The 19,287-nt window shown below is 42.4% G+C and overlaps 1 protein-coding gene across 5 annotated transcripts in view; it reads right to left on the bottom strand.

Moving 5' to 3' along the window:
• The window catches only part of mark4a (MAP/microtubule affinity-regulating kinase 4a), a 36,196-nt gene that overhangs the window by 14,084 nt on the left and 2,825 nt on the right, over positions 1–19,287 (bottom strand). For all 5 annotated transcript variants that reach the window (XM_031310745.2, XM_031310750.2, XM_031310746.2 and 2 more), the window contains exons 2-10: positions 18,390–18,587; positions 17,090–17,143; positions 10,570–10,618; positions 10,107–10,172; positions 6,576–6,646; positions 6,420–6,476; positions 5,411–5,647; positions 559–678; positions 372–471 (exon numbers count right to left, since the gene is read on the bottom strand). In XM_031310745.2, the coding sequence (XP_031166605.1) occupies positions 372–471; positions 559–678; positions 5,411–5,647; positions 6,420–6,476; positions 6,576–6,646; positions 10,107–10,172; positions 10,570–10,618; positions 17,090–17,143; positions 18,390–18,587 (952 nt within the window). The remainder of the gene's footprint in view (positions 1–371; positions 472–558; positions 679–5,410; positions 5,648–6,419; positions 6,477–6,575; positions 6,647–10,106; positions 10,173–10,569; positions 10,619–17,089; positions 17,144–18,389; positions 18,588–19,287) is intronic.

Below are 19,287 nucleotides of genomic sequence, written 5' to 3'. Positions count from 1 at the left end.
CCATAGCGAGGACTTTGACTGACAGCCAGTCGTCCAATCATGACAACCGTATACCAGGGGAGCTTTGTGAGTCATCCAATCATGATTCACAGTTTGTGCTACTGCCACTTGATAGTTAGACAGAAACGTGACAACATTGAATTATATTATTTTATATTTAACAGCTAACATTCAGACGTATGAATACACATAAGTCATCCGAGTCATCATGCGTCAAGTCAAGTCTCGAGTCATTAACTTACAAGTCCAAGTCGAGTCTCAAGTCATTTATTTCTTCGTCAAGTCGCAAGTCATCAAAACGGTGACTCGAGTCGACTCAAGTCTCAAGTCCACATCCCTGCTTAGTAGTACCAGTGGCCCAGCTGACTCACCTATGCGAGCTGGATCACTGAAGTCTTCAACAGGTTCTATGTGGGGTTTCAGGTCATCGCCCTCATACCCTGAATTTATCCACTTGTCCTTCATGACTTGCTGCAGAAACAGAAAGATAGAAAAGCTTCAGCCATGTTTAAATTCCACATGAGCTAAATCAGACCATGTGTGCTGCGAGGTTCTCACGTCTAGGGTGCAGCGTTTGGTGGGGTTGAGCACCAGGAACCGGCGGAGGATCCCCTCACAGTCTGTGGACATATAGAAGGGCACGCGGTACTTTCCCCTCAACACACGCTCCCTCAGCTCCTGTTGGCCACATCCACATGTTACACATACAGCACATTTCATATTCAAACTCTGACAACAGACACTTATTACTCCATATGCCTTTGATGCCATTTTTGACACAAACATGGTGAGAAGGGACTACTTTTTCATGGGGCATTATGACATTTACAGCGCGATGCATCGCTACACACTCCCCCACAATCGCTACTTTGGATTATGTTGAATTTTTAAAAGGTCCCATGGCATACAAATGTCACTTTATGAGGTTTTTTAACATTAATATGAGTTCCCCCAGCCTGCCTATGGTCCCCCAGTGGCTAGAAATGGTGATAGGTGTAAACCAGCCCTGGGTATCCTGCTCTGCCTTTGAGAAAATGAAAGCTCAGATGGACCGATCTGGAATCTTCCCAATATGACATCATAAGGGGAAAGGTTACCTCCCCTTTCTCTGCTTTGCCCATGGCAAACTGGTCAAGGCCACACCCCCACCCTCCACCTTGCCCCCCTCTCTCCTCCTCAATAGCATTTAAAGCTACAGACAAAGAAATGGCACATCCTAAGGAAAGCTCATTGTGGGACTGGCTCTAGTGGCTGTAATTCTGCACCAAGGCTGAATTTCGGGAAAGAGACTTCAGATACAGTATTAGGGGACCACTAAGGTCTATATAAAAGAGACTTCAGATACAGTATTAGGGGACCACTAAGGCCTATATAAAAGAGACTTCAGATACAGTATTAGGGGACCACTAAGGCCTATATAAAAGAGACTTCAGATACAGTATTAGGGGACCACTAAGGCCTATATAAAAGAGACTTCAGATACAGTATTAGGGGACCACTAAGGCCTATATAAAAGAGACTTCAGATACAGTATTAGGGGACCACTAAGGCCTATATAAAAGAGACTTCAGATACAGTATTAGGGGACCACTAAGGCCTATATAAAAGAGACTTCAGATACAGTATTAGGGGACCACTAAGGCCTATATAAAAGCATCCAAAAAGCAGCATGTCATAGGACCTTTAAATACAAAATATCCAACACCAATTTCTCTGATAAGACCAGTCTGATGTAATATCCCCAGGCCCCTCCCTGCTGGGCTGCGGTCAGATATGAGAGGGGGGTTAAACACACATTTGTCTCCATCCTCTGGCGGAGCTCCAGGGGGCCATTCATTGCCATCTGCTGGATTTTTGGATAAAAATACTATTCTACTAGGTTCTACTACAGGGTACAATAACACTCCAGCAGAGAAGACAGAGAACAAGGCTTCCACACTAGGGCTGCAACCAACCATTATTTTTCATGTTGATTAACCGATCAGTTGTTTGGTCTATAAAATGTCAGAAAATGGTGAAAAATGTGGATCAGTGTTTCCCAAAGCCCAAGATGACGTCCTCAAATGTCTTGTTTTGTCCACAACTCAAAGCTATTCAGTTTACTGTCACAGAGGAGAGAAGAAACTAGAAATTACTCACATCTAAGAGACTGATTAATCAATTATCAAAATAGTTGGCGATTAATTTAATAGTTGACAACTAATCGATTAATCTTTGCAGCTCTATTACACACTACATTTGGAATAGAAACTAAATGGTCAATATTCGCTAGCCCTGTACGTCTGTTGTATAGTTCAGGAGATTCAGATGGCAAACAACTTATTCTACACACATAAAATAATACTGTATTTTACACAAAATTGAATTTTAAAACAAAATATTGTCTTCTCTACCAACCAGGCTCTAATGTTTTTTTGTTTTAAATCTTGAACCTTTCTGAATAATGGAAAGGGTTCAGGGTGAAAAGTCTTCTAAGGTTGCCACAATGCTACGGTCCACTAACTGCATGAAAAGGATAAAGCTACATTAACTGTGTCCTCTTCTCCCATATCAATACAAATGAATACAAGCGGAATCCTTGAGGCCCATGACTTCCATCAGAACATACTGGAACACAGAGCCCAGTTCTGTCTGATCATGATGACTGGCTGATTTTGACTTGAGCACAGGACACAAGGACCAACGGAAATTCAACTGCATGCTGATAAACAACTGACCATACTGCATCTCTTTTAACCTTTACATTCCAACAAAGATTACATCATTATGGTATATTCAAAAGAAATACCAGACTCACATGACTGCCCTGGATGGGAAAGCACTTACGTCGGACTTTGTGCTGCGCCGGGTGCAAGATAGGGCCCATAATGTTGTTCCATGTCTACACGTGTGTAAACAGGCAACTGTAAAATCCAGTATTGGTCGGCTATAGTTTCTTTCTATGGCTTTCCACTTTTCATAGAAACATATTTTTATAGAAAAAATGTTGCATTTGTGCAGCCTTTAAAAAGGAAAATAAAAATTCTGGTGAGCTTTAGCCTAACTATCAAGGCAGTGAACATCATATGCAACCAATATGAATAAATATTTTGTTCCATACATCAATAGAGAAGGAGAAAGAGAAGTAAGACTGGGAGAAAGACGAAGGTCCTGGACCACATTCAATACCAGGACGGTCACTAGAGCTGGAACAATTCCAAATGTTGCCGTACAATTAAATGTCTCAGAAATAATTGCGATTAACAATATAACTGTCTCTTTCAATCCAACTTAAAAACAAGTATTCATTACTTCCAGGAAACATCTTTTGGTTATATATCACTGTCATGTGACCCAGATAATGTAATAACACAAACACTCAGCCTATGAAGTAAACCACGCCTCTTCATTATCATAAACCATTTTTGTGTAGAGGATCAAGTGCCAACAACTAACAATTTAAATAATACAAATATATAGTCTGACCAATAATCACTTATATCATTACAAGTTGGCATATGTAAACAAAATGTTAACAATTAACTGCGATTAAACAAAGAAACCGTGATTATATAAAAAAAAATTGACAATTAGACAATTATGTAATAATTGTTATAGGCCAAGATGCCAAGTCTATGCGTCACACACTGATGTTTCCACCCTGATGCCACTACATCCCTGGATTTGATTCAGACTTTATCCAACAACCCCAAAGGGCAGGAAAGCCTTTGGGGCGATCTATCACATTCTATCATCTGGTACTGTACCGTAAACTCAACTTAACTCTAAGATAACATTTAAAGCAAAGCAGACCACTCATCCCCAAATGATGCCCAACAAGGCACACTTTAAACTACAGTACAATAGAATGGTTCCTCAGTCATAAAATACCATATTTTCATCATATATAGAGGACAAAATATAGCAAAGCAGCAACACAGACTGGGATATCTGACATGTAAACACTGTTACAAACAGCAATCATTTTGGTGTTGTTTTTTGGACACAAACTGGAAAAAAGTGGGAATACTGAAAATGGCAAATTACAACCTTTGTCACTAATTAATTCTGGGGTTCACTGGCATTCCAGACACAGAAAACACATTGCACTGTGTATCTGGGGTTACATTTTTCATGCAGAGATTTTTTTAAGATTTTAAGAACCGCACATTGGGGTGTGGGGGCAGAGTGGGTAAGGTAAAATGGAAGTTCTTATTTTTTTTGTTCTAAGTTTCCTGTGATCCTGTGAGGAGCCCATCTTAATGGGGTGACGTCCCTGGCTGCTATTAGTCAGCAGTGTCAGCGTGGTAAATTAGCTGATTGTGTGATTGTGGGATGGGCTAGTTATCAGTGCCTTCTGGGCGCACCTGGGCTCAGTACTCTAAGATTATTCATTTAGACTCTGCTTCTTATTCTCCTCTCACTCTCCGCTAGTCAGCCTCACTGATGATGTGGCATCTTTGGGGGGCTTGGATGGTTCGGACTTTCGGACCAAATACAGGAAGCTCTGGCAGGCTATCGTCGTGTTTTAAGACTGGGGAAGCTCAGTGTTTAGTGTATAGGCTACATGAGAGAGAGAGAGTGAGAGAGAGAGAGAGCGAGAGAGAGAGAGAGAGAGAGAGAGAGAGAGAGAGAGAGAGTGATGGTGAAGTTTAGTAGCCTAAATGTACAGTGCAGGATTCAGCTTGTCTCTGAATAAATGCTGCAGCTCCTCCAAACCCAAGTAAAGTACCTGTCTCTTGCTTCTCAACAACGCAACAAAACAAAAAAAGAGCCGCAGCAGTCAGTTGAAAAAACTCCGACACAGAGAGAGGATACGAGAGGACGGGGAAGCCCGTCTACAAACCAATCAACTACCGTATCGGGAGACGCCTGTCCTGTTCTCATCACATACGTGAGGTATGTGATGAGAACAGGACATAGTTTTGTCACGTATAGATCTTTAGTGCGCTTGCATAACTGCAGTGTGAAACCAAAACTAACTGGATCAAATGTATACAATGTCACAACAACACTTGTTACTTTTCAGGTGTGAAGTTTATCCCTGTTTTCTTTTGCTTACCTTGAATGGTATACAACATGCACACACGCCACATTGTTATACATGCACACCTTACATTACTGATCTTACTGACATTCACATCCCACGGTGTGTGTTCCTTTGTTATGCTTTGCAACTTAATTACTTTGTTGAATAAATTACTGTTTGATACTATAAACTTGTGCATCTCTCATACTGTATATGTTAAAAATTACGGTTTATTCTCCTATCCAGGAATGCTGTGTGGACTAGCCAGATCTTACTCCACAGCGCTGCAGAGATAGGTCTGGCAATACGAGACCACTGTTACCATAACCCCCCAGAATAAACCCCTGGCCCTGAATGTACCCAGACAGACAGACAGTCCTTCCTCCCAACCCATCCACTTGCCTTCAGGTTCTGCCCATCAAAGGGCAGCGAGCCGCTGACCAGCGTGTAGAGGATGACTCCGAGGCTCCAGACGTCCACCTCGGGCCCGTCATACTTCTTCCCCTGGAAAAGCTCAGGGGCAGCGTAGGGCGGCGAGCCACAGAACGTGTCCAGCTTGTTGCCCAGCGTGAACTCATTGCTGAAGCCAAAGTCGGCAATCTTAATGTTGGCGTCGGCATCCAGCAGAAGGTTCTCCGCCTGAGTCATATCCATGTATTGATGCAGCGGAGGGGGAGGCAAGGATGGACAGAAGGAGGGAGAGAGTGCCGAATAAGGGACAGAGAATGACACGTTGGGGGAGCAGTGGAGAAAATATTGGGATGGGGGAGGAGAAAGAGGAATGTGAGGACACAAGAACAGGAGTTGTGGTGAAGAAAAAAAGAGAGCGCGAAGGAGAGACAGATGACGTCACACCCGAGTTGAATGCGTTCCATTTACAAGTCTGATTTTCATTGTTTTCATTAGCTCTAGCCAGGTTAGCCATTGTTAGCAATGCCAGTTCATAACAACGCATTACGCTGTTTTATCTGCATACAAACATAGATAGACAGGACTGTGTGTACGACTGTATTGTTACTACAGCTTTCACTATTTTGAGCTCGGTGTACCCGGAGGTTATGGGAAATCTGACCTCGGAAAATCGGACTTCCAAGTACAAATGGAACACACTATTACTGTGCATGACTATGTCATGTGTATACAGTATGTCGCTGTGTGTGTTTAGGAATATGATAATCTATTAGAACAGGAGGAGGCTCTGGCTGCCTTCTACCCTTCTTCAGCTTCATCAGTGCGTTACTGTGCGATTAAGATGCTCGGGGCCCCTCTTCACAGACACAGATTAAGACTAGTCCCGGATTATAACTTTCTGTTCAGTGTAATCTGTCAGTGGAAGACATTTTCCTAGTCTTGGACTAGCCTTAATCCGCCAGCTCTCAAAGCAGCCCAAAACATCTTCTGAGCTTCTCACCTTCAAATCTCTGTGGACAATGTTCTTTGTGTGGCAGTAGTGGACAGCGGAAACAATCTGTGGACACAGGGAGACAGACACAGCTCAAGCACTGACCATTACATGTGAGGACTGGCACAATGTGGGCATCGAGAGGGCGATGTATTCCTACAGTACCTGTCGGAATTTGGCTCTGGCTTCCACCTCCTTCATTCTCCCATGAGACACGAGGTAGTCGAACACTTCACCTGAGAGCAGCAGAAACACATCCGTCAGCTCATAAAGCCAGGAGCACTATAGCCATACTTTTATTTGATTATATACTGCTGAAGTACACAATCAATTTCAATCACGTCAATTCAGTTTAATTAATATTTATAAGTGCTCTCAAGACGTCAACTTCAACTTTATTGTCCTCAGGGGGGAAATTTGCCACGTAGCAACGGGAAACAGAGAATGCACACAGACTTAAAGGAACACTTTGACTTTTGGGGGAACACGCTTATTCGCTTACATGAGAAAATCAATAGCATTCTCATAACTGCCGATTCAATGTTAAACTGCAGCTGGTTATCTTATTTTAGCATAAAGACTGGAAACAGGGGGGAAACAGAGTGCTTGGCTCTGTCCGAAGCTGACAAAATCCACTACCTAAAAGCCCATCTAAAGCTCTACTTAACATGTTATATTTTGCTTTATTTAGGTGAGACAATGTTACTAAGAAATAACCTTCTTCCTCTTAAAAATGAAACCGTTGAATTCACGAGCAATAAAATGCAGCCTTGCTCATCATGGGGTTGTGCTGCTACAGTTGTACTTGGTCTGGTATGACCACCAAGAAAGAAAAAAACAAACATTTCCAGTGTTAATGCTAAGCTAACCTAACCACAACAGTGGTATAAATATTGCAAAAGCGAATAACTGTATTTCCCAAAATGTTGAACTGTAGAAAAACACAAAAACCACGAAAGTATCGCGATACTATGCTGTATTGATTTGAAACCAAAACTTCTGACTACACCAAATGTGAGTATGTGTATGCACTACTGTTAAACACCCATACAGTATAGCATTATTCAGCTTACACCAATATGGCATCGGCCTTAGATCGAGATGGATTATTCACACCATCTTTTTCATCGCTGCCACACAGGCTTTCGCAGACGACAGGAAATAGATAGAAATACATCTTTCCAATACATGAGGTGGGGTGGGTGGAGTTACATGTTATATTTGGTGTTTGGTGTTTTAAGCCCCCAATGTCATCTTCCAGGCAGCGCTGTCTGGAAGGCACCAGGATTAGGCAATGGTTAGGGTTAAGGTTAGGGTTAGGTGCCTTGAAGTCAACGGTCACAGCGCTGCCTGGAAGGAGATGTTGGGGCTTAAAACACCATCGAGCATTATATTTCACTTTAGAAAAAAGCAAATCCATCTCCACTGTTCTCTATCGTATCTCCACAGAGTAACCCATATTCCATATGTACAGGGGACTGACCCACTGGGGCAGTTGATGTGGATACCACTTTAAGACACACCACTACGTGGCCCATGCTTGGGCATAAAAGGCCCAGGTGACTGAGGTGGGGTTAATATTTCACTTTGAAAACAGCAAATCCATTTCTAGTGTTCTTAATAGTTTCTTTTGACCCTCCAGAAAAAAGAAACCGCAATAAACTACCCACAATGTCTCAAAATAATGGATTTATGGAAAACAAAATGGTCTTAGTACCTCTCTCTAATCTGAATGGTTATGTTCAGGCTGCTTGGTCTTAAACAGTGTGATGTATTTGCCCCACCCTCAATTCTAAATAATAAGAATGTATTTGTTTGGGCTTTTGTTTTTGAAAACATCTTATTAAAAAAAGAGAAGAATGAAATAAAATATGAATCTGGGATGACAAAGAGATGAAAGGCCCTCCCCTTCTTTACTTTAAAAAAGCAACAACTACATAACCCCGCTCCCTTTCTGACCCACCAGCTTCTCACAATCATTTTGTACAGTCCCTTAGATGTTGTTTAAATACCACTGTGTTTGAGAGGCTGCTAGATTTGGATTAACAGAGCGAACTGTTGTTAAATATACTGAATATGAAGATAGATAATACATTTTAGTCTTCATAGGCATTTGGGCACCACTACAACTCCCTAATGCCTCCATATGGTCTTTTTTTTTTTTTATCTAACTTAAAGTAATCTGGGCTTGAAAGGAAGCCACATTGGAAACTATGTCTGTTACATTCTCCAAGGTCACAGTGAGCAAACGATACGGTTCGGGCCAGAACTCAGGAAAACGGGATTGGTGACAAGAAACTGACACAAATAGAACCATAAAAGAGACTAATGGAAGCAAAAGAAAAAGGAGAGCAGCATTAGATGCAATGTGCTGGCGTTACTCCTGAAATTGTGTTTAAAGTCAGTTTAAAGAGCAGCACCATTACTGTACAGAGGCTGCTTACTTATTTATGTTGTGGTTTCATACTCTATTAAGTTTGAATGTAGAACCGTACAACACCTATTAGGGGAGAGTCCAAAGTCAGCTTACGGTGACTACACTATCTCAGAGTGCCTGAACATCATGTGTTTGGATGGGTTTTGAGTAAAATAATTATCTGGTGAAAGCACAGAGGCATAGAGTTCCAAAAACTCGGAACAATTCCACTCTATATTCACTATTGAAACAAATTGATGTATATAGAAAGAAGGTCGCATTTTGGTGTCAGACTTTTTAATAAAGCTGTAGATCTTAAAGGACCCATATTATGCAAATGTTCTGGTTCATACTTGTATTTTGGGTGTCTACTAGAACATGTTCATGTGCATTAATGTTAAAAAAAAACAGCAATTATTTATTTCATACTGTCTGTGTGAATATCCCTGTATTCACCCTCTGTCTGAAACGCTCCGTTTTAGCGCCTGTCTCTTTAAGCCCCCATCCTGAAAAGCCCAGTCTGCTCTGATTGGTCAGTGTTTCCAGATCTTGCAGCATTTGCGCTCTCGGCATCTGCACAGTCATTGCAGTCGGGGAATGACTGTAACAACATTGTAGCGGCCCTTCCTACCTATACATAGTATAGTTGTTACATCGCAACTGTATGGAAGTCCTGACGGCTCGTTTAAAGACACAGTTTCTGAATACGGGCTGTGTACATTTGTCTGTGGATTGAACGTTTTGATACTTTCACAGTATTTATCCAGCACCTCGACCTGCTTTATAATAAAAAAGACATGCTCTCTCATTATGTATCTGAACTGTAAATCTGAGACTACAGCGAGCAGATGGTTAGCTTAGCTTAGCATAAAGACTGGAAACAGGAGGAAACAGCTAGCCGGTTTTTTTCTTTTTAACATTGTCTTTTAAGTTCTAGCTTTACAGTATATTTTGCATACAGACATGAGTGGTATCGATCTTCTCATCTACCTCTGCGCAAGAAAGCAAATAAGCGTTTTACCCAAAATGTCAAACTATTCCTTTAAAGTGAACTTCAGATATGGAGGGGAAAAAAACCCTCAAATGTACCAGGGTTTTTGCAATTGTACCCTTAGCTACTGTGTTTCACCATGCATCCAAATGGAGGAACTAACCTGTAAAATTATCCAAATACTGATCACACACATTGCCTGTTGGAGCTGCATTTACAAGATGCAGTTTCACCAAATCTGTAACCTTCTGCATCATTTGTACTCATAAGTGGCGGCCGATGTACCCACCTCCACTGGCGTACTCCATGATTAGGTAAAGGGTCTTATCAGTCTCAATCACCTCGAACAGCTGCACTGTAGCCCAAAACAGAATCAGATTAAAATCAAAATATACATCAACAAATCCTGCTCACATTATAAAAAATAATAGCACGACAGCTGCTTGTCTGTCTGTTTGGTATTAACCAAGGAACCTGCTGCTAATGCTGGGGTGTGTGTGTGTGTGTGTGTGTGTGTGTGTGTGTGTGTGTGTGATCCATATGGCATTTCAGCTTTACGAAATCCAACATCGTGACCTCTATATGAGATGTTGCTCGCTATGGTTTCGTCAATGAATGCTATGAAGCCTATTTAAAGCATTACACTTCCTTCTGGTCACACACATGGAAGCAAAACACACACGCATGGACGCACACTCAGACACACAAACAAACACAAATAAAGCCCATTGAGAAGCATGTATGTGTCTTACCTATGTTAGGGTGATTTAAGCCTTTCATTATTCGTACCTCCCGAAAGAGCTGGGAAGAAGAAACAGAATTTTAATGTCTTAAGATTATTAGACATAAATAAACCTTGTGTTGCAACTGCTGCCTTTGAGCGTTTAACATCAATGGCTCTCCACATTGCTGTAAATCTGTGCTTTCAAGTGTAGCAATGACGGCATCATGTTCTTGGCAAGAAATGCATTTACATGATAGAGAGCCATGTATGTTCTGAGGGGCTGACGTGGGGTTTCTCAGCATGTTCTGCTTTGTGACCCTACCCTTGGATCCCAGGTCAGGCTGTCATGTGAAAAAGAGCTGAAACAGGAACCATATCTTAATCTCTATTATTTTCACTGGATTGGATCATCACCGAAATGTTTGAGTCCCAAAACACCTGTAATAAGTTCATCACATTCTTCCTGCAGAAACTCACCTGGATGGCAGTGTTTCCCCGAAGGGGGAGGGGGTGCGGAGGTGCTACCACCACACCAAACTCCATACTCAATTTAACACTATAAAGTTTCTTTAAATATGTGTCAGTTATTTTTCAAAATCCACATGAACTAGAGGATGGATACCCGAACCGAGCCCATCGGGATCCGATGGTACCCGCCGGTCCGGGCCGGGTTCGGACAGATATTTAGAAATGACGTTCGGGTTCGGGTCGGGCTCGGTCACATCAGCGAGATAAAAGAGCTTATTATGTAGGTGCGCACCTGTGTTAATGTACGCTTGTTGCCCCGTGTGCGCTGATGCCTCATCTGTTGACATTTCTGAATGCCTTCCTACAGTTGCTTAATAAAAGCTTTTCACACAAACAAACGTACATGTGTCATTAGTATGAGAACATTTTTTTAAGAGATTTTAACTGTGTCGGGCTCGGACAGAAATATCTTAATGCCTGTCGGCTCGGGCCGGGCTCGGTTACTGCTCTGTCAGACGCGGGCCGGGCTCGGACAGAAAAATGCGGCCCGATCTGCACTCTAACATGAACCACTCTTCACATCGGCATGAATTGGATCCACCGCACAGCACTCATTTAAAAAAGAAAAGCTGGTTCACCTGTTACGCTGTCCTTACCACCAATGTACAAAGTAGCATTTTTTAAAGGCTATTTTTCAAACCCGGCGCAGCGCTCACTCCACATAAACAATACATTACATCACATCCAGCAAACTTCACGGAGAACAATGAGGGCAAAACAGCACCATCAGTCAGTCAGTTTTAACTGAATATTCTCTGGTCCAGCTGAGCTAAAAACACAAAAACACAGAATCCGTCAGCATGTTAGCGTGTCGTTCACTCCCAAGCCTGTTTGTATGCTAAATTTAACACACACACACACACACACACACACACACACACACACACACACACACACACACACACACGATTTTACACATCAGAGTCTGTTTCCAGGTGTTAGGAAGTACTACTGCATACATAAAAAGCCTTTTGTGGCTCCAGAGGAATTCTGAAAAAAATGTCCTCAAGTGATGTCACTTGAGTCAGCATTGGTTGGGTCTGAAGACCACAAGTCGAAAAATGAACAAAATCTTGAGGTGTGGAGTTTACCAGACCTCTGTTGGCAGACCGCTTGAGGCTCCAGGCTACATTTGCCTAACCTGACACGCCAGATGGCTTGTTACACAGAACCATCTGAGAAGCCGTCAGTGGAAACAGTTTGAAAAAAGGTGCAGCCACTTTCAAAAAATACCTGATGAACCATCTATCCAACCGTCTATCATGTCCGCCACTGTTGTTTGAACAAACAGTGTGGCCGGCACACACACCTTAGTCTATATCCTTCGCGTTCAACTTCCAGGATTGCTCCGGTGCTGCAGGAAATTCAGCCAGATGCAAGTATTTTTAGCTTCCTTTCTTTCGCTTTCTTTGTGTTGGAATTTTACATTCGGTGAATTTATGAGGACTATGGTTGACTGCTCCTCAGATCTCTGCAGCGGCTCTGTGTAGAGTTAAGCACTGCCCATGGCAATTCTGATTGGTTTAAAGAAATGCCATTAAACCAGAGCACGTTTTCCTCCCATCCCCGAATGCTATGTGGAGAAGCCAGACCCTCATTCAGCGCACTTTGGAGGAGGGTCTGGCAAAGCGGAACTACACACACCTAAACCCCGCCCATAGCTGCTAGTAGCTCCTCACAGGACACTGATTGGTTGGGTAGTTCGAACACAAACGCATCCCTTGAAGCCTGACAAGATAGATTTTCGTGTGATATGTGATCACGCGATTCTCGGATGATCTCGTGATATGGCGAGAATCCAGCTGCCGTGCAAGGTAAACATTTGCTGCTAACATAACACACCCGAACCAAAGATCAAAAGTGGTGTGGAACAAGAAAGGAGAAGGCACAGAGTAAAATAGACCATGTCTTTGGTTTTGCTGCATTAATTTTGTAAACTGTCCATTGTGAGTCTAACAGTATTACAGCAATGCAAAGCTAAATGGATGGAGTACTGTTTTAATACACCACTTTAAAGATTACATTAAATGGCCCTGTGCCTTGTTTGTTTAATGTGTAGTCTATTTAGCACACTAATGTGCAATCCATTCTGCTGCTGAAACCAAACTAAGACCCCCTAACAGATCGGGGTGGACCAGGACAAGCAGACAAATGTACACTTTTCTCCTAAAAAACAAAAGCACCTTCTGTCTCTGATATTCATCCAAATGACAATTTGCGAGGGTGACAACAACCAACCGAACCCTCCTCGCTTTACTAACGGCTCACACAAATGTGATGAATCCGCAGGCAAGCACAGACCAACTTCTACTCTGTGAGCACTTCTCACTGCGTGTGATATGTCTACTCTGGGGGGGGGACAGATTTGTACACTTTGTCAGAGCACAGCGGGGGATTAAATTTGAGCCAGCTCCCCTGGTTTCATGTATATAACAGTACACTCCCTCAACAAAAGGCCATCGCTGAAAACCAGTGGCTCTGCTCCACATCGTTAACTCCCAACTGGAGGGAAAATAAAGATGGTGCGATAAGCTTTTCTATCCTCTTTTCTCACTCAATCCTCTCCTGTTTTCCAACGTGCCTCCCTCCATTCCCACCTTCATTCAATTCCTCTTGCAGTCTTCTCCTCTAGCAGTGCCCCCCAACGTCACTGTTGCCATAGCGACCCAGGTATTAAGACCGGGCTTCTTTCCCAGCTTCTCCAGCTGTGCTAGAGGGAATCTTGGGCTACGTAGTGCTGGAGCGTCTCATCATCCAGGCGTCCCATTAATCCCCTGCTCGTCACGGTGGGGCTGAGCGGTCAGATCCGTCAAAACAATAAACAATCCCCCGGCAACATGTTCGGCCCCGGTCATCGCTAATGGCCGCAGATAAATAGCAATCCTACGATAAAGCTGACAGGGATGGACACACGTGCTCTGTGGCAACAAGGCTCCTGGCTTTCATTCATAACCAAGCAGACGGAAACAAGCTGTATTCAAATGTAAGTTTCATCTTATACTTAGGGCTGGGCAATAACTCAATATGATGATTTATCGTCTTTCAATGGAATCACAGCGTGATGAAATCATATATCGAGATATCGTGATATACAGTAACGTTGTCTAAATTGATAACAACAAATGCACACTAACTCTATCTTCTCAGAAAATCTGTTGTGAAACATTTTGAGGGAATATCATTTAAAGAATGGCAGATTTGTTTTAACATCACACTATTTTTTTTTGCATGCATGTAAACATAGTCAGTATATATATTTTTTCCTCTATAATTTCACTTGAAACGGTTTACCACATTATTGATGATTATTCATCTAAAATCTCATTGTAAAAAATATTTTGTGAAAGCACCAATTGTCAACCCTACAATATCGACATCGATGTAATTGGTCAAAAATATCGTGATTTTGGATTTTCTCCATATCGCCCAGCTCTCTAATCGAATTTCTTACTGACACATATTTGTTTTTCAGGTGTAATCCATGCAACATCAGAAAGAAAAACTCCTCATGTAATCTGCTATTTCCCCATCCTTAACGGATGTTGAGGTTTGATTTTTCTCATCTGTGATTTTACTTCCCTCTTCTTTTCTTCCTCCCCCTCCTTTACCCACTCCTATACAATACATCTCCCTCTTTCCTTCTCCCCTCTACATACATTACCGTCCAGATTATGCTAATGTGGGTTCTTTCATGTCTTCGGTACTAAGGATTTTCTCTAGCCCGGGGTATGTAAAGAAGCCCGCAATCATCACCGGCCAATTGCAGTAGAGTATTCTCTCCAATCAGTAGCCAATCCTTCGCCTCTCTCCTCAATCCTGTCCTAAATGTTGCACCATTGTCTCTCACAGCAGGCAGTCTGGTCCAAGAAAAAGCCACAGGCAGGAAGATGGGATAACATACAAATTGGGATTACAGTTCCTGCAAAGCATCTAATATTCTAGCCAGGTATGGCACAGAATAATCCATTTTCTTTCATGATATAAGCACCAGAAATATGATGAGTCAAGGATTACAGGAAGCCAGTGATCAAAGGGACAACTGATGGCTAACTCAAGCCTTGATAACACTGTAACAACCCAAGGTCATTGCTATTGCTGCACTGTTATTACAGAGATTGAGGAAAAGATTATTTTTTTTTAAGTAAACAGGAAATATTAATCAAAAGGATTTTTTTCTTTATTCTCTATTTATGCTGGGCAAATCTTCTTCTTCTTTACAAAGTTGTTACCAGTAAAGTCGAAGAGAGTAACAATGATAGGGGTCCACAACATTTCCAGTAGGATGTATGACACACACACATATACATATATATATATATATATATATATATATATATCCAGCTGTGCCCCTGCTACTTTAATTCTACATCTCGTGAAGAAAAACTGGTCTTTTTGATGTATGTGGCAAAACATACAGACATCTTCCAGTAAAGCTAAATCGCACGCATGCCACACACATATAAAGAACAATTATTTCATCCCTGACTTGATCCTTCTGGTTCACAGGCAAAGTAGCTCATGCAAGCCAAGGGAGGTAGAAAGAGATAAGAGAGAGAGAGAGAGAGAGAGAGAGAGAGAGAGAGAGAGAGAGAGACACACACACTCATGGCTAAATGAGGGAGACACTTTGGCCCATATGTGCATATAAGCAGCTTTATGGCTTGATTTCAATGCTTGTCTGCATCCTTCTTTTCTCTGTGCCATCATTCACATGTATTCCTTCCTTGTGAGATCCTTCTTTACCTGATAGCGCGTGATCCAGCTTGATGTGCTTGCGAGATAAGATGGAGATCTCTGAGCATGTGATTAACCCATGATCAACTGGCCTCCCGTGTCAGCCACGTTGTGTCTGGATATCTGTCAGTCCAGGTCTCCTGCTCCAGATGTCTAATCGTTCCAGCTCCTGCATCGGAATCAAGTTGTGTGTCTGCGCCATGCCGAGGTTGCGGAACCAGATTGTCCACTTTTCCGCCTCTGACCTCCATGCACAACAAACCTCAAAGTGTCCACCATTCAGGCTCAACACTCAAACCCACAACCAAATGGCCACCAAACCCACAAAACAGCTACAAAAGCATCAATGCTCTCACTGTTATGCACAGCAGAGTGTGTTTGGGGGAAGACTAGTCTATATCGACAAAGTTCCACTTCCGGGATTGTTCAGGTGCCGCCGGAAATTCCGCCAGGTGTCCCTCTTTTTCAGCCGGATGTCCGTTACCTTCCTCTTTCTTTGTGTTGGAGTTCTAACCTCCGGTGGATTTCTGAGGACTATGGTTAACTGCTCCTCAGATCTCTGCAGGGTAAATCCAGACAGCTAGCTAGACTATCTGTCCAATCGGAGTTTTCTGTTGCACGACTAAAACTGCTTTTGAACGTACACACGTACCACCTTCCCGAAGCTATTTAGCAGCGGCACCGTCATTGTCCGGCACTTAGCGTCGCCCAAGAAGATTTTGAGGTCTGGGACGTTTTTTTCTCCCATCCCGGAATGCTGTGTGGACTAGCCAGACCCTCCTCCGCAGCGCTGTGGAGGAGGGTCTGGCAATGCGAAACTAGGGGGAAACAAATTAAGAACACAAACACAAAATAAGGATGGGTTGGGTGACCGCGGTTTCCTGAGATGAGTCATCCCCTTCTCAGGGCAGTGATTAGCCCAGAGAGAGACGGGCGATGATCTCTGGAGCAGAGGTCTCCTCTCGCTCCCATCCGGTCCCTAGCACCTGCCAAACAGCATCACATCCCACGAGCCCTCTCTCTATCAGCTGCTCTCTCTTTCCTGCCCCCTCTGAGGCGGAAACAGCTGAGGATAAACCTGAACCTCTCCAAGTCCCCAACGGCATGTCGGTATTTTGTTGAATTACATCAGTGTGACCAAACCATCCACATTTCTGATGCCTGGCCGCTGCTTATGAAGGAAGATGGTATTAGACAGTGTAGCATGTGTTTCAGTTTGGTACCTGAGGACATGACGCACATATTCCTCCACAAACAAATCAGTCAGTATAAAGAAGAAAACTCACCTTTTGTAGGCTGGTTGGGTTCAACTGAGTTTTGTCAATGATTTTTATTGCCACCTGGAAGAGACGTGAAGGAGGTTTTTGATGAGGAAAAGTAAACACACCACCGTTAGAATTTGCCTTTGCTTATAACAGCCTCCATTCATGATGCTCAGAAGCCTTTCCTACTGCTGCCATTAACACCACTACCTGCACAGTACAGTACAGTATTCAGTCAGTGTAACATCTGTTTGTGTACGACTTCATGGCTTTATGACTAATAAATCATTTACCAAAGCCATTTATAAGAACACATTTTGGGTTGCCAGGTTGTAAAAGATCTTTTCTCAGTGGTCATCCTTTCTAGCCAGTAATACTAGTTATATGTTTTGGTTATCTATTAAGGAGAAGGTAAGTGGTCATACGGTCCAATCAGTCAATGTTATTTTTTTTTTACAACCTAGCATCCCTAAAGTTAAGGTTTATAATACAGGCTTTAATAAATAACTTATTAAACATTCAAAAGTAATTAGTTACAACGTATAAAGTGTATCTTATCTTATATCTATAAAGTGGTACCCATTTATGAAATGATTTAGTATTCAGTGTTTAAATCTCATCAATCCTAAAGTAAATCTTTAAGAATTGAACAGTGGATTGAAATAATTCCTCTGAACTCAATCCACTAACATGACTCAGAAAATATTGTTGACCAGAGAAACCTTTACATTAGAGGAGAATCAATTAGGAGGTATTGTTTACTTCCATATCACACAATACGTATGAGATACATATATGATGTTGCAGATTGAATACTGGACATCTGATGACACCAGCAACATCAACTGACCGCTGCCTTTCCTTACTCATCATCCATCATCTACCCATTTATTAGGGCTGCACGATATGAGGAAAATATGCATAATGCGATAATGTTATTGAATATCGCGATACCGATATTACTTGCGATACATAAACAAATATTAAAGTGCACTCAGTTTAAACTTTTTGTTAAATTTAAAACAAATAAAAGGAAATCATTTCCAACATTCTTTTATTGAACAAATTAAACATTTATACTGCACGTGAAAGGCACCACTAAAAAAAAAGAATGACAGTTACATTTTAATGTGCAGTTATCTACTGACATTTTCTTTCAACTAACACAAAAAAAATCAGCTTTGTGTCTATCATGGTATGTTGCAGCCTTTCGCGATGTGTATATTAAGCCAGTGACGATTAAAAAAAAAAAGATATATTGTGCAGCCCTACCATCTCCTCCTTCCCTCCCCCCACCACGGCCCTCTGCTGCCCCGTGTCTCACCTCCTTGCCCGTCAGGATGTGGCGGGCCAACTTGACTTTGGCAAAGTTTCCCTTGCCGATGGTCTTAAGCAGCCGGTAGTTGCCAATGTGCGGCTGCTCGTCGGAGCAGGAGGCGATGGAGTTCCTGCAGCGGGCGCCCAGCGAGCGGCTGGACTGGCTGGTGGCCTTGTCTGAGCGGCTGGCCCCCAGCGACGCATGCTGGAAGGAAAGGAAAGGGGTGTCAAAGAGAGGGGTGGTCACTTACTGTGCCAACACCAATAACACATAGAGCAGGCTGCCAAAGCACCCCCAGGACTGCCTTTACCCATGGAGCACTAATGATAACTGATCTGGGTTACACTCTTCTGTCTCTGCAAGCTGGTTAGGAACTCGGCTCTAGAGCTGCAAAGGTTAATCGATTAATCGATTAGTTGTCAACTATCAAATGAATCGCCAACTATTTTGATAATCGATTCGAGTCATTTTTTTGTGAAAAAAAAGTAGAAAAAAGTATGTGATTCCAGCTTGTTAAATGTGAATATGTTCTAGATTCTTCTCTCCTCTGTGACAGTAAACTGAATGTCTTTGAGTTAGTGGACAAAACAAGACATGTGAGGACGTCATCTTGGCTTTGGGAAACACTGATCCACATTTTTCATAAACATTTTATAGACCAAACAACTAATCGATTAATCGGGAAAATAATCTACAGATTAATCAAACAATGACAATAATCGTTAGTTGGAGACCTACTCTGCTCACCAAAGAATATGGAGACAATATGCTCTTTTTAGGCAGGGACATGTCTGTGCCATATGACTAGAATTATTCCACCAGGTGTTGCACAAAAAAGAGTGATGCTGAGCTGAGCTACATGTGAATGCATGCCCCTCATTTCTGGGTTAACAGCTGTCCTAGC

This window comes from Sander lucioperca, chromosome 13 (assembly GCF_008315115.2).
Source record: "Sander lucioperca isolate FBNREF2018 chromosome 13, SLUC_FBN_1.2, whole genome shotgun sequence".
Classification (NCBI taxonomy): domain Eukaryota; kingdom Metazoa; phylum Chordata; class Actinopteri; order Perciformes; family Percidae; genus Sander; species Sander lucioperca.
This window is presented reverse-complemented; position numbering and strand designations above follow the sequence as displayed.